Here is a 16,446-nt window from a genome sequence, read left to right as displayed (position 1 = left end):
GTTGGCTTAGCACACACTGCAATGAAAATCAGCAAACGAGCACCTCCAAAGACCCCTTATGAACCCGTTATCTCTCCTTTGTTTAATCTGTACAAAAACCAATGTTAAAAAAATGACAAGCTGTGGTGTAATGTTGGGTTATTCCAGAATTTCTCCCCGGGGATAAATAAAGCATTTCTGATTCTGATTATGTGTTGGACCCCGTCTGGTGGAAGTCACTTCCTGGAGTCTTCCCATTACTGTAATGTTGCCAGACAGACATTTCAGGAAGTTACTTAGCCTGGCCATCAAACAGTCCTCCACATACACACCTTCAGATACACAGCGACACGTTCTCCCGCCCCTTTTGAATGTCACCAGACAGATTTCAAATATACAACAATAGCCTCCAATAATACCTGGCTACCTGCCCATGTGCTTTGCATACAAACTAACCTACCACATCTAAAATGTATTCCTATATTCTATGCCTCATATCTGAGGTTTCTCCAACTCTACTCACAAAAGGATAATTAGTGCTTTTAGTGTATTCAATTACTGCAGTCAAGCGGAGGGATTAATAAAAGTCTGCAGTTGTTATTTACACCAGGTGTGAGCAGTCAGTGGCAGCCAGACAGTAAGGCAAAGCATCTGCAGATAAATGTTTCATGCACCTGGAACAAATTATCCATACCAACAAATACATAAAGTAAGTTCAATACGTTGTGGGATTTGGGAATGTTTAGAGCATAATCATCATCATATGCATTGATGTATTCTCCTTGATTACCGTGTTTACATACAGAGGAGGCAAAAATGTAACAGACATTGACGAATTATATATATATTTAGATCAAGAAGAATTTAGATTTATTCCCAAAGCCAAGTTTGAAGCTACCTTTCTTTTCTACTGTGTTCTTTCAGTAGAAATAACGAACAACAAGTCAATCCTGTAAATAAGAAGCAAAGCACCGTGTCTAGCCACACCTAAGTGTGTGTTTAATCATATGACTGACTTCCTATCCACATCCCACATAAATCTATACTACACACACACATCAAGTACTGTAGTTACACACCTGTTGAAAACTGCTAAACGCAGTTTCAGTAATGTATAGGACCATTTTACAGGTAATGCATTAACATGAAAGTCAACCTTGGCTCAACGGGCCTCATTCAAACAGACAGCACATGCAAAGACTGATGAATTATAGTATACTATTCAATTTTGAAACATGGGATGATTACTATTTAAAAAAGGGTCCATTAAAGGTCTTCCAGTAATGTCACCACTGATGGTGGGTCATAAAGGGTCATAAACCTCTGTGGCGTCCTAAGTTTAAGACCATCAATAATTTACTTCTGTCCCTTCCCCTTCCCGAGCTCTCACTCCACCCTCGACTGAAACTGGGCTTTCTGGTTAAAGGACTGTTCCAATCACGACTACAAAGACAAGACAAATATAAACCAACATTCCTCCCCCTATAGCTAGTTTTTTGGGTGATTTACTATAACAGTGTACACACTGAGATTCATCACCAGCTGATATACATTCATCTATTTTAAGTTTTAATTTGTCAAGAGACCAGAGACGTGGGACATGGAGGGTAAGAAACAACAGCAATAGCAATGCAACGGCCCTGCATCCATAAACCAATCAAAAACAATCAGAGTCGCAATTCACTTGCCACTGTCTTATATGCATAGTACAACCTGGAGCATTAAGGTCTTATTTGGTATTAAACCCGAAGGACCCTTGACATCATTCTAGTGCTGAGTACCTTAAGTGCCATGAATAAACCATTCAGCAGGGTGTCCGTGTCCACCTGTGCTGCTCTCAAAGAACAGTTTGCTTGCAAAAAAGGTATGAAATGGGCTTGGCCTTCAGCTGCCCTCGGAAATAGTAGATTCCCTTAAATATAGTAGAAAGGCCTGGTAAGTGCTCCTGACTGCCTTTGTTGACATCAAATGCACCCATGGAACTGACGCTGTGTGAATAAAATCCAGTATCTCACTATAACAAGCTACGGCTATCCTGAATGTCACTTTGGCTGTAAATAATTAGTAAAATAATTGTTTACTTTATTACTTCGTGTTCATGTGTCCACCCATCTCTCCATTACGCTCAAAATTTAAGATGCCAGACTGGATTTCGCAGAAAAATATTGGGATGTTGTCTCATTTTTTATAATGACTCTGATTATCCCATGAAAGTTGATCATCTCACAAGAATGATAATTTATAAAGACGACAAGTTAATTGATGATCCAGTGCAATCTGGATAATATTCAACTTTTTTTTGTAGCAACTGCAGCAACTAACGTCACACTACAACAAACATCCATTTACGATGACTATTTCATCCATAATAACTGAAAAGTATTTTAGGAGAAAGCACATTAGTCCTTTACTTGAATGTCCCTCTCTATTCCAGGATGATTAGGTATATTTGATTAAATCTGCAGCACTTCCTGTTTCGCCAAACTCACTTTTCTCATCTCATGTGTTCCATTAGACCATGAACACAGTGTGAACACGCTAGTGTGATCCCACTGCAAGACAGTCTCTTTCTGCAGTGGCTTCTGTCATGCAAGAACATTTCTGGCACAAAAACGATTTAACACAAAGACTGATGATGTCCTGCATGTTAAAACTAACACAACGTATTACATTAGAGCCTTTCACGTGAAGAAAGAGCTGTATTATTATGGCTCCTTTAACCCCTGACAACGTGTAGGTGGTATTTCAAATTCACTGACTGGCCATCTAGTCCATAAAACCAAAAAAAGAGCAAAAGCATGCACATGTACTGTGTAGGAAAAGAGGGAACACATGACAAGAGTGATGCTCTCTCTCAGCGAAGGCTGACAGGCCCATGCCGGGCTGAATCGTGAAAAAAACATTATTACGCTGAGTGATGGGTTGGTGCGTGCACAACAACACACTGCTGTGGCCTTCCCACCCTACTCCAAGCCTGCTATTTTCCATATTTATTAGGCCTATATTTCTAAACTTTCCCCATTTCACAGACACACTTCTGACGTTAACAGACCAAACTCCATCCCCACAGGGAGAAGGCAGAACAGGAAGTCTACTTTAATCAGCAGAGAGGAATTTGGGACTGAACTTGGAATGTGAGAGGACAATGACCCCCATGTCTTCACGGAGACAGTTCCACAGTCATCCATGCGGTCATTTCACAGTCTGTGTTTTCCCTCACTGCCCTGTAGGTGACTTGGAAGCCCTTGAGGGTGAAAGCAGCTTTCATTGATGAACTTAAGTTAAAGCAAATTCTCTGCACAAATGTCTGGCTGCGGCCTGGTGATTAGGTATCAGAGCAAAAAGAAAAACCTTTTTCTTTTAATCACAGAAGCAGGTCTGACTCTGTTGTTTGTTTGACAAGTCCGTGCATGCAGCGCAGCCAGGGAGGCGCGTAAAAAGGCACACGACTGTCCTGGAATTACAGAAATGTCCGAATAATGAATTACGCGCGCTTTGTGTATAGATTTAAAGCTTTTTACCAGCAGTGGGAGCATTTCCCAGTGGGAGAGCACGGGGTTATCCGGCTCCTGGTAGCTTGGTTCAAAGTGGAGCGGGTTCATTCAGGCACCAACACGGAAGACTTAAATAAGCTCTAATAAATGCATCTTCTAATTCCAACCCTCCTGTGGCTTTCAGGTAGTTACAGCTATAAAAGGAAATTATTTCTAGACTCGCAGGAGGGAGAAGGGCCACGTTGGGTAACTTACTCTTGAGCGCAGTGATGAGCATGTTCCCATCCTTGATGAGGTCTTTGATGAATTTATTTGTCCGCTCCAGCTCTATTTCATGGCATTTGAGACGCTCTCTGAAGTCCGGACTGTCCAGGAAAGAGTCACTGAACTCCAAAGTGGGGAGTCCCATTGTGCCTCAACGACAAAGTTGCCTTTCAAACTTTACAACTCGGCGCAGAAAAGTTTTAACTTATCATCCCGTGGCTCCGATGGAACGCAGCCGCCTCCAACTTCCCCAAAAGTTTTCCTGCTCCGTTCAGTTTCTCACTTCCGCTTTGATTTTCCTCCGCTTTTTTTCCCGACTACCTATCATAAAAAATAGTGGTGGTGTGACTCCTGCTGGTTAGTTTTGGATAGTTAACAGCTCTCTGCAGAGCTGGCACATCCCCCCACTCAGACATTCAGGACAGGGTTTTATACGCCATGCCTCCTTCACAGTCAGAATGTGTGTTTAAAAAAAAAAAAAAAGTGGGTTTCACATAACTAAAACGAGGATAATAGAATTATAAGATAGGCAAAGTGTAGACCTGCTCCCACAGTGTTTCCCCATTAGTTACACATTATTATGGGAGTGAAAGAGAGTCAAGAGTTTTTGTTTTGCCTTTTTTTTTTTGACCCCCACTACATTTCACATCCCATTGATTTCAACCAAAAAAAAAAGGAAGAAGAAGGAAAGTACATTAACAGGGTGGTATCGAATTTGCATTCAGTTTTGGTGCAAATCCAAAAATGGCACAACACCATGATAACAGAAACACATACTGCACTAATCTGATGACAAAACTGAGGCCATAGTGCACAGAAGCAGCCTGGACAGACATTTTCAGCATTAATATGCTGGTGTCCAGCTGTGCGCTGATTTGATTAAGCTTTTTAGAGATATTTTAGGCCCTGCCAAGCAGACTATACAGAATTTTGTGACAAATTTGATTCTGCTAACAACTACATTGTGTAATAGGATTTTTCACACAATTTAACCTAATTGTTATTCAGCGTTTCACACTTAAATTATTTTTGCTTCAGGCATACTACTCTGTTTTATTTCATTTTATCTTATTATTGCACCGTCTGAGCTGTGACTCGGCCACATCTTGGGTTTTTGGTTAAATGATGCCAGTGGGCTTGCTTTTTAGAGTCATGAACTGTATGCTGTGCAGAAATTATGGGTGACAATGCATCATATTGGAGTTAGTAAGGGTTTGAGGAGAGGGATCTGAATTAATACCTTGGTAAAAGGAAGTAATTAGACAGGAGCCTAATTGGAGTCAGGGGAATTTGTCACATTCTCTTCAAGCAACAGGAAAGGATAGTGATAATGATGTCACACTCCAAATGAGTATTTTGGTAGGCATGAAGGGGAGGCGCTGTCTCCACAGGCACTAAGTCTCTTGGATGACTCTTTCCATTTATGGCGCTTTACAGCATCAGGGGCCTGTGAAGAGGTTTTATCGTCGAGCAAAGTGTAAAAACCATCTCCATGGAGAGGTGAATATTGCAGCACATTAATAACTGAATGCTTCGCTATCAAGCCCGTGTATAGGGATAGGCTGAGTGTCATTTGGGAGGCTGCCTTGCACCTGCCTTCCTTGATATCTAGCTAGCAACCTTTCCTAATAAGATACAGAACCACTGAAAAGTTTGGACAAACTTTCTCATTCAAGTGAGTGGGAGAATGTGTCCAGACTTTTGATTGGGTCTGTAACTGCTTTGACTGTAGGTAGCAGAGAGATAAATCATCACAGACAGATAACCTTCCCGGGCAGCATCATGTGGCTGTAGCCGAGTTGTTAGAGTGTGTTAGCGTCATATTCCAGCAAACGCCGGTAGGCCTGTGGTCAGCCTGCATTTTCAAAACAGTACTTTCTTTTTAACAATGTGCTATTACTCATGGACTATAAAGTCACGCCAAGATGCTCGATCTTATCAGATACAAATAGTTTATCAGGAATATTTCATCAGAGCTTTGACACACATGTCCAGCTTCACCTGGGGGAGCACAATGACATTATGAATCTGCCAAAACAGGGGGGCATAAAAAGGTTGCTTCCTATGCGTCTTATAACTGAATGAGACAGGTCTACAGCTTCAAATGGGCGCACGCTACAGTACATAGTTTCCCAATTTAACGTCATAGCGGCTCTTAGTTGTGTCTGGATTATCCAGATTCTCTGATGAAATAGCCTATAACCATCCTCTTTTAGTTACTGTTTCACCTCTGAGTTCAGTAGCCATCAATAGGTTCGACACAGTGTGTTCCCTCCTCTGACTCTGTGGCACACATACCCAGAATGCCTCAGGTGTGGCAGGAGTGAGCTACAGTCACACAGCTGTGACGCCGTGGAACTGGAACGAAGACTGGCCTCTGGCTGCACCGGAGGAATCGGCAACACTCGCTGCGTGTGTTTCCTTAGACATAGGCATTTACAGTGATGAAATCTCGAGTCTGCTGATGAAACCAAACGAGAGACCTGTAGGGATTCACTGGGAAGTAAACCACTCATTGTGGTCACTAGTAAAATCATACTCAACTTGCTCAAGACAGAGGAGGCCAGGGTGCCCAGTTATAGCCGTGATAATGCCCTTGTGTGCATTATCCATTTGGCGAGATGTGACCGTGGGAAAAGTAGTGGTTCAGTGATCAGGTTATTCTGTGAAAATACAGCTACATATGATGTGCATTCCAACTGTATGCTGCTTTTGAATGAATTATGCAGAAGTAGTCTAAAATATTGCCATAACAACACACCAGCAGAGACTTGTGGACGAGTGGTTAGCTGTATGAAGCATGGCTAATTGCAATCTAAAATAGCTGCCTGTAGAGTCTTTGAGGGAAATTTGGATTAATTAAGATGATACTCAATAGAGAACTATGTCTCTGTATTCCTCTCTCATAAAAGGCGTTCACACATTCATATTAGTCATGCAAACATGAGTCCACTGAGAAGCAGCACGCATGCCTCTTTCTGTCACTGGCCTGGGATCACACATGCACAACAAAATACACACATGCTCGAACCACACAGGCTTCCTGCTCACACTAAGTGAGTGAGACATCTTTCACATATCGTACATGTGGGGGAAGAAATTAGATATGAGACGCACATCTTCCCACATCCTCCGCCTTGTTCACACTGCATTAAACAGTGCCACTCTGGCCTTGCCTGATGGAGAATTAGCAGCTCAAATTGAAAAAAAAGACTCAGCGTTTACAACAGATATCAATAATCCATGCAGAATAAGCATCGATTAGCTCCGCAATGACTTATGCGCAAGTCAAGCAACTTCTGATTAGATTTCCTCTGATATCACTGCATCACACAGTGGGGCAGTCTTTTGCATGCAAGGCAATTCGTGGTCTCCCCGTGGTGGGAGAGGTGGGGGGTTGTTGGTTCCTAACATGCCCCCACCACTTCCAGCTCCTGTGCCATCATTTTGCAGCAGCAGCCCTCAGGGGTGCAGTTTGTTACATTGACACAGCGAGAAGAGAAGTGTGATACATTAGTGTAACTGTTGCTCTGGGTTAATTGCTCTGTGCACTCCACAGTGCTGAACTGGGTTATTGGGTGAAAGATGATGACTGTGAGATGGACTACGAAAAAAAACAAGTTTCTGCTCAACGCACAGCTCTCAATTTTCCATCTGGAAGTGCAGAGATGATAGAGTTTAAGATGTCACACTTGACATGTGTATTACCGGCCGGGATGCGGCTAACAGTTTTGACTACGCCTGAGGAAGACTTGGCATAAAACATTCACTATCAGTGTAGGACAGCATCAGATATAAGTGAATTTAAGGCAATAATGTTGTGTTAATTATGCATTTGAGACAAACAGATGCATCATAAAACAGACAGGATTAGATAACTATACTTCGTGTGATGGCAATTACCTCTAAATAATATGAGCTGCTTTCCCCAATTAACAATTGACACTGGCGTGCATACTCTTCATTTAAGTCAGGTATTGCGGTAATTGCACAATTTCCGGGTGGCACTCAGCTTAGTTCCAGAGGAGAGCTTTTGAGAACAAGACCTGTCAATGTTTTTCCAGCTCATGATTAATGACCCTAATTTAGAAGGTTTTTTTTTAATCCAATCACACTCTGACATTTCCTATCAGATGAGTCCTTCCTCATTCTTTCCGTTGTTTACCTCCTGACAGTGCAATCTGCCAATGTGGCAAGTGCCAGGCTCTCATTTATGACTCCCATGTCCAGATGACGTTTGAGCAGCTATGCGTGATTACCTCCTCTTTACGCAAAGAGGCATCTCTAAAGCATACGAGCGTCCACAGGGATTCCTTTTATTGCTTTTCACTGCACAGTGAAAATTGGGATGGCAAGCTTTTTTAGCTTGAAATGTCATGGCAGCATACGAGTTGACTCTGGTGTGAGGTAAAGGACACATCCTCTGAAAGATGCTAGAGCTAGACAGTAAATGAAAGCCTCCTCTGTGTCTCCGCATCTGTAGCTTTTGACTTACAAATCTTCTCAGCGCACATAAGAGAGGCTGTCCTCGGGAGCAAAGTGGTTTTATTTTTTGCCTCATTGACCTTCATACGGTGATACCTGTCCAGGCGGACTCCAGGCACAAATTTAAGTCTAGGTGATAAATTACAAGAGCTTCTCTACCAGCTTCAAAAGCAAACAGTTTGTGTGCTTTGCTGGGATTTTGGCTCTAATGTGTTGCAGCAGAAATTCAGAAAGAGGACTCTTAAACGCAGCACGCCCCTCACAAGCCAAAAAAAAAAACCAACAACTCCTCTTTGGCACCTTCATCTCTTGGCCCCACACTGTGAGGATGTTTTGGTACATCACCAATCCTTGCACTCAATGTGAAAATCTGAAACAGAGGCAGAGAATAGTGCGAAATAGATTTTAGAGCTACTACACAAGAGAGAGAGGCCTTTGTTCTTATTTTTAAAACCAGATGTAGGATGCAGGTTACCACTTCAAGTGCTGGCAGCTGCTTTTGATGTCTTCTGAATCTCAGAAAAGACTTTGATTCCAGTTTAGCTCAAAGTAGAATATTTCACATCTAATACGTCACTGAAAAATGAATGATACACTTCTGCTCTGGACGCAGGAAACAAAAAAAGACTCTTTCCACCCCGTGCCATACGGGAGAAATACAATTCTTTTTGGAAGAAAAGGAAAAGTTAAACTGATAGTGAGAATGGTTTTTGGGATGCTGAATGTGACACGACAATGTGACTCCTTATCAGTTTTTCTTAATAGTCAAAGGAGTTTTTTCTTTACTTCTTGGATCTGTTTTTGCCTCTTTACTCGCGCTGTTCAAGCCACCACACATGCTGGTTCCTTTGCTCTAAAAATGACAATTACAAAGAACCAACTTCAAAAACCAGTTGCATGCAAAAACTGGTGTAATTTATTGGACAAGTCATTTTAACCATCTGGGAGTTAATAGCAAAGGATCCAGTCAATATCCTAGTCCCGACGGAAAACAACAGATTGCATGTAAAACTGGATCATTGTCTTTTGCAGCTTATTCCATCTGGACACCATGCTTTTGACCAGACATCCTTTTTGAGTGCCATTTCAGTTGGACATTATGCCATGGCTCATCTTTTTTTTTTTCTCCCTTCATCAAATACTGGGCTTTAGAAGCTTTTGTAAAATAATTGACACTGAGAGAAGTTTGGTAAAGTTTAGGGGAAAACTCGTCTTTAATTCAAACTGATATTTTATGTCTCATGAAGATGAGTAACATAATCTAACTCATTATACAGTAAACTGTGCTCTTCTGTGTTTTGGTGAATTTCCAGATTTGCATCTTTTTCATACGTTTCTGAGACTAGTTTTAATACTCCGAGTTACATAATCACACCCAAATAAAACATGTTTGTGCATCAGTGGGGTTTGTATTTCACTTTTGCAGGATATGCATTTATATCAAAAGCAATAATGTTGGCTAAAAGTAGCCACAAAATCTATTTTGGGTGATCAAATATCACAGCCTCAGATGATGTTGTTTGTAAGGCCCAAGTCCTGTTCAGTTCTTTGCTAGAATGAGCGTTTTATTAGTATTCCTCAAGCAGAGCTGAGAAAGCTGTTGAGACACTCTTGATCAGATAAATCAGTGTAAAGGGTTTTCATCAGAGAGAGAATTGCATAGGTCCTCCGACTCTTCACACTCTTCCTCAGGGACACTGAATTATAATTTTACATTCTTCAAAAAGTTTTCCAATCATCTTCCCTTCTCATGGTTAAATTTAAAGCCCATTAGTTTTATGTCACCTGAAGTTTCTCTATCCAATATATTCCTGCTGCTGACAGAGAGAAGAGGGCCAGAGAGATTAACTTCCACAAAGCATGCTAAAGGAGAAATCAAGAAAACAATTCTCCCAAAAATTTCAAAAAATCCCAGAGGTAAAGGATATTATGGGGTATTATTTCTCAGTGAAGCACTATAAGCACATACCACAGTGGGTGCGCAATTACATTTTGTAACACTGGGAGGCTGTGGGAGCTTTGAATGAAGGGAAAACTCATATTAGACAAACTTCCACTGTTATTAAATAAAAAGACTATTCATGATTTTCAGGTTTTCAGACATCATTTGTATAAATGTGAGCAGCATATTGTAGGTAAATGTCACATTAGGACACAAAGGTAAACTTTAGCCATTGGTGATGAAACAGAAAGTACTTTGGAGCTCAGGACGAATAAGCATCACTGGATGTGTTTCAAGTTTGACGAAATATCAGTAAGTTGAGGAAAGCTCCCTCAAGAAAGGATACATTTTTCTTGCAGAGGAATGTGCTCTGCATAAAAGGCTTTATAACTATGTAGCATTCCATTTTAAAAAGGCACACAGGTACACACCCCCACTGCTGGTGACTGACTGATAAAAGCTTTGTTTGCTCTCACTGAGATCCCTATAGTTTTGAGCCAGGTAATTGAAAAGAAAAAAAAAAAAAAAAAGGTCTTTGTGTGGGTCACACAAGAGCCCACACAACTAAAAGCAATACGTGGCTGAAAGGAACACCAGTCAACAGTATTTTGCTGTTCAACAAAGATATTAATATAGCCTACATTTCCATGCTTATGATGCATTCAAATTTACTTAAGATTTTCACAGTGCTTCAGTGTGGCGCACAGGATGTGATCTGACATGTTCAGTGTTGCCACAGAGCAGGAAGAAAGGCAAAAACCTTAGATTTGGCACAGATGGGAGACAACAAATCCATAGCGTACCAGCCTCATCAGCAGTTACATAATCCTGAATGGGCTCAATAGACTGGTGCCTCACAGACCACTTTCACTGTTCCACGCTGCATCACAGCTGTGCCTTTCAATCAAGCTACTTTTTGTAATGAGGAAGGAATTTAATGGAAGGTAGTTACGCTTCAAGTGGCAAACTGTACTAATACAAAAAAACAACAGCAGCTATTCATTCTAAAAATAACAAAAATGAAAAACAGTTAAAGAATTTACTACATTTTTTCTTACATTTTCTTTAATATCATCTACAGATATACTCCTTTTGATTCACGTAGGGTGGGTGTAATTCTCCAAACGTGCTCAAAAACAAAATTCATTCATCGATTGTGTATATCCTTGAGGGTCGCTGGGGGAGTCTCAGCTGATACTGAGCACAAGGCGCCGTCTTCAGGGTCCTCACAGTGCTGACGCGTAGAGACAGACAAGTCTCTAGAGAACCCGGGGAGAACCCACACAAGCAGGAGGGGAACATGCAAACTCCACAGAGAAATGATCCAGACAGCAGGCTCAAACCTGGCCCCTTCTTGCTGTGAGGCGACACCGCACCATCAATTGCAATTAAAACAGAAAATATGGAGACATAAAATATAGAGACTATGTATTTTTACTGAATCCTTACTGAACAGTAGGATAAAGACACATTGAACTTGTCCTACATTTCCTGATATGAATGAGCTAAAATGAAGTCAAGTAATGTACAATACTGAAGTATAAATTCAAGGTATTTGTACGTTACTTGAGTATTTCTAACTTATACTTGTAGTTCACTACAGAGGCCACTCAGAAGCCAATACTGTAGTTTTTTGATAAACTTAAGGATCAAGTGTTCCTTTATGGGTTGAGAAAAGTCTCCTACTTCTTAAGCCTAATGACCTATCAACCCCCCAGCTTTGGATTCAGTGGAAAAGCTAAAAGCAGGACTGCTTTTCTTAACTCATGAAAAAATTACTTTTTAGAGATTTGTGGTTCTCGCAAGACTAAATTAAACTGGATTAAACCCAACAATATATAAGATAGTTAAAATGAGCACAATCTTGAAAAAGTAAATTCAGTGGGTTGCATTAATGCAGCATTGATGTTAATCAAAGAACATCATGCTATACATTTTCTGACAATATGACTTTTACTTGAATTGGAGTATTTTCACTGTGATATTGCTACTGAGGTGTATTGAAGTCTATTGAATTGAGCAATGGTGCCTTCTTAATTGCTTATTGATTTTACTTTTCATTTGAAAGAAGATGGTTGGGATGTGTCTGTTTTCAGAAGTTACATCTCTCTTTAACATACTGCAGAGGCTGTCAAGGACAAAGTGGTGGTTAAGTGGAAATTTAGACCTCCTTTTGGCACTAAAATGAACGGATGACGAATCTGAACGAGCCACTGAGATTTATGTCAGTACTACATTATTGTACATATATATATAATCACTCAGGATCAAAGTTTTCTACTGACTGTGACACAAAATCAACTAAACCAACCCATTCATTTTTATATGTGACATCTGTTTACAAAACCAAAACAGGACGACACACAACTCTCCCCGAATCAGCAAGGAAAAGCAAAAGAGACAATCTTTAAAACTGCGTACAATTCCAAACATAATGTTACTGTAAAATCAGACTCTAGACGTTATGAGATTACCATGTTCAGCATCAACATTTGATAACATACTGAAACTTCATATGGCGCCACTTATAACACCGAGTCACTGTTTAATATCTGGTGATTAAGGGCTCTTCCAAAGCTGTGCAAACCAACAGGCAGCTCCAACAACCCCCAGATTTATAACCACATACTGGAGTCGTGTTTTGGTACATTAGTTAAAACAGTTTGTGTCCAAGCAGGCATAACTTCAGTAAACTAGGCAGAGCGACATTTGGTCCCAGCCGTCTCTCAGTGTTGTCCAAAACATTTTTGCAAAACGGACAAACAGGACCACGTTCCCACATCTCATCACAGTCCTCACTGTGCAGCAGACGCTGCTCACAAATGTCAAGTTATCCGTTTCACTCAAACATTATGTGAAACATTGCAAAGTAAGTCTCCCAGCCTACATCCGAGTGCCAGGTGAGGTCAGGACTGATGACTGCCTTGATTGTCTGTAAAGATGGCTTCAAAACTGTCATCCATCTCCTCACCAGAATGTCCTTACACCAGCACAAATCTGGTAAATAAGCAATGGGGAGTGGAGACTGCAGTTGACAGAAGCTCAATAATCCAAGGTCAGGGCATTTAACAGGCAAAGACAAAAGGCTTATCTAGCCACTTTTCGTTTGCCTCACATCGCCGGTAATGCCAGTCAAACTAAATGAGTGACAGCCTGCACTTTAAAGATTTATGCTAATCTAAAAGGTTGTGTTGTGCTCGCCAAGTGGGCTGCTGTTATGGTGTCAGGCTTTATGAGCGTGTCTGAACAAAAGACGCTAAAACAATCTTTGTGATGTAACTGAATGTGGCTTGATTCTACTAACAGATGCCTGACATAACTTGTGTGTTTAACATTTTTCTGCTTACATAATGAAATACTGTGCACAGACAAGGCACGAGAGCAGCCGCACCATCAATACCCCATTTTCAACCTGTGTGTGTCTGGATTCATCCTCTTCTCGACAGGAGATTATACTCTTAGCCTTTATGTGCCATGTGATTTGATGTGCAGCATTGCCAAATATCTCTCACTGTTAAATGTGAGATATTGTAGGAAGGAAGGGGGGGGGGGGACATCTGATATTTCTGATGCTCAGGTGTGACAAATCCTGTTGGGAATTTTTCTAAACAGGCTGCTCAGGGAGGGATGTGACGAAGCTGAATGATGCAAAACAATCAAGTTATATGATAAAAAACATCCAGAATACACATTTAGGTGTATATTTTAATACAGTTTGTTATTTGTGTCTGTGAATTTCTCATAAATCCACATCAGTCAGTTTTTTTTTTTCCTCATACCCTGAGCCAGAAATATCTACTTCAGTGTCATTTAAATGTACCAAACGTTCCAGTTTCAGTCCCATCTTTATTCTGAAGGTTTTACACAGGGATCTGTTCATAAATCATTCATAGCTTGATTTATTTAAGATTTTAGTTCTAAAAACATGACAAATTTTTTTTTTTCTTTTAAATGGCTGTTGACAGTATTTTCTTATTTATGTGAATAAATGATATTAAGTGATAAAAAATTCTTATCCACTATTTCCACTGTAAAAAAAAAACCCTTGGCTCTATTATGTCAACAAAATGGAACAAGAATTTTGAACCAGGCTTCATCCAATGTTCAGATTCATCAGTGTGGATGAATGAATGCAAATTAGCACATATGTAATTACATTAACACCTCATTTGCATATTAATACATAAAGTTTCAGAAAACTTCTAATACAAAAATAATTGTCTCAATGTAAGTAGTAAAGTGGGAGAAGTTTCATGCCAAAATCTATTTGCTAAAATGTGTACCCTATCCACCTGTGTCTTGCCTTAAGAAAGTAATATATTTAACTTTCTGATATCGTTCAGTCGCTGACATGTACATTCGGAGACATTAGTAGTTATTATAAAAGGAAAGTTAACTATTCAGTGTAGACAGATCGACCCGCCTCTGCATTCATTTAACAGTAGAGCAACATGCAGAGTGAGATGGAGAGAGCGTGAAGTAGGAAGGTTCCCTGGACACATTCAGTCTCACACACTGACAGCTGATGAAACGTACAGCATGTTCTTTGTTTAATGCCCAAGAAAATACTTAAATTGGAAAAAGATTTTCATGTTTTTCTCTACAGTCAAAGTAAAATAATACTATTTTCAGAGTTTTTCTTTTTCGTGGATTTCAGAACTCTACATCTTCCTTTGGTTTTCTATAAACCTCTTAGCTTTTATTTGCTTTCCCAGTAAGAGCTATAAATAGCTGGTGAGCACAGGATTTGTCAGTTAGCACAGAGTTCATTAGTACGCACGGCATGAATGACAAACCAAGTGTGGATTTCAACAGGGCCCAGTGGAAATGTTAAGCATGTTATAACATTATGCTAGGATTGCAACGTTGCTGCACTGTTTTTTCATGCCTGTCAGGACAGATCAAGTGTGTGAACACAGGTGACGTGAAGCCACTGCAGGTTGGAAGGATCTGCCTGAAGATGCATCATCATTTCAACAAATAAAAAAAAAAAAAACTCACCTCTATGCAACATTCAGCTTTAATTTCATCTGACCTCCTTAAGGTCTCCAACTTCACCTTCCAACATGATCCCTTGCTTTTCATTTTTCTACAACTTCAGGTAGGACATTATACGTCTCTCTTATTTGACTGTATTGTCCAAAAACATGTACGTAGATACACAGTATAGCGGTCACTGCTGTCTGTCCAAATGACTCAAAAACATGGCGGCGTTCATGCCAAATCAGGGCCTCAGGGACAGTCTGCTGGGAGACCACTTGAGCTGCAGCTTACATGTACAAACTGCCGTTTCAGAGAGATTGAAACCGAGGGCTACATATCAATGTTTTCACAAAACGGCCCGATCTGAGGCTTCTAGGGGTCTTCCATTGTTTGAGTAACCACAAAGACAGCTTTTGTGTGGAAATGCTAAACTGAGATTAGCTGCAGCAGTCTAGCAGGCTACACGGAGCCTCAGAAGTGTGCGCAGTAATCACACAGTTGCTCCGATGGTGTGGAAAGCCCTGTAACTGAACTACTTAAAACAAACTGTACAGCTGCTCTCAGAGAAACCCAAAGGAAATCTCAGAAGATTATCCACCAATTGCACAAGTTAAGACATCCAGCAGGATATTCTGAGAGCCATATTACATTGATTTTGTGCCAGTATGCAATACAGTAAACATATCAGTGGCTCTATTGATTTCAGTGGTTCTGTTTTTGTAGGATGAATGGCCGTCCTCATATCAAGTGCGTTCAAAATCTCAATTTCATTCATAACCTCTAGGATACTCAACATAGGTTGAAAAATGCCAAGTTATGGCTGCACTTTATTACAGTCATCTATCAGTATATTAGCATGACGTTGGTGCTGCCATGCAGTGCCGTTACAATAATTTCAATTTCACTGCCGCATCAGATCATTTAGATTTTACTAACATAAATAGGATATCCATAAATCACTTTTCTTTGTGCAGTCAAATTGTTTTTCCCAACCCTGATAAGAATTCCTGGTTCTGAAAATGGATAAATGGTCTCAACAATACGCTTATCTTCTCATGTGCAGCATCAAACATGTGTGCATGGCCATTTTGAAATGAGAGGCGTCTCATTTACTGAGGAGTTTGCACGCTGTGATGTGTGAAGACGATGGTTCCGACAGCACCCGCTATTATTTGATGATTTATTGTGATTCTCTCAGTATGGGCATCTGCTTTGTTTTCAGATCTGTACTTTTCAGGTCCCGTGGCTCTTTGCTGTCGTGTATTTTTGCCTACGCTTTGTCACAACCATAAAGGAGCT

The 16,446-nt window shown here is 40.5% G+C and overlaps 1 protein-coding gene across 2 annotated transcripts in view; it reads right to left on the bottom strand.

Annotated features, from left to right (window-relative positions):
• The window catches only part of LOC139200296 (rho GTPase-activating protein 42), a 57,831-nt gene extending 53,870 nt beyond the window's left edge, over positions 1-3,961 (bottom strand). For both annotated transcript variants that reach the window (XM_070829554.1, XM_070829555.1), the window contains exon 1: positions 3,729-3,961. In XM_070829554.1, coding sequence (XP_070685655.1) covers positions 3,729-3,882 — 154 coding nt within the window. In that variant the 5' untranslated portion in view covers positions 3,883-3,961. The remainder of the gene's footprint in view (positions 1-3,728) is intronic.
• Positions 3,962-16,446: the final 12,485 nt, after the last annotated feature.

This window comes from Pempheris klunzingeri, chromosome 4 (assembly GCF_042242105.1).
Source record: "Pempheris klunzingeri isolate RE-2024b chromosome 4, fPemKlu1.hap1, whole genome shotgun sequence".
NCBI lineage: Eukaryota > Metazoa > Chordata > Actinopteri > Acropomatiformes > Pempheridae > Pempheris > Pempheris klunzingeri.
The sequence above is the reverse complement of the archived record's forward strand: the minus strand, read 5'-3'. Positions and strand labels throughout refer to the sequence as shown.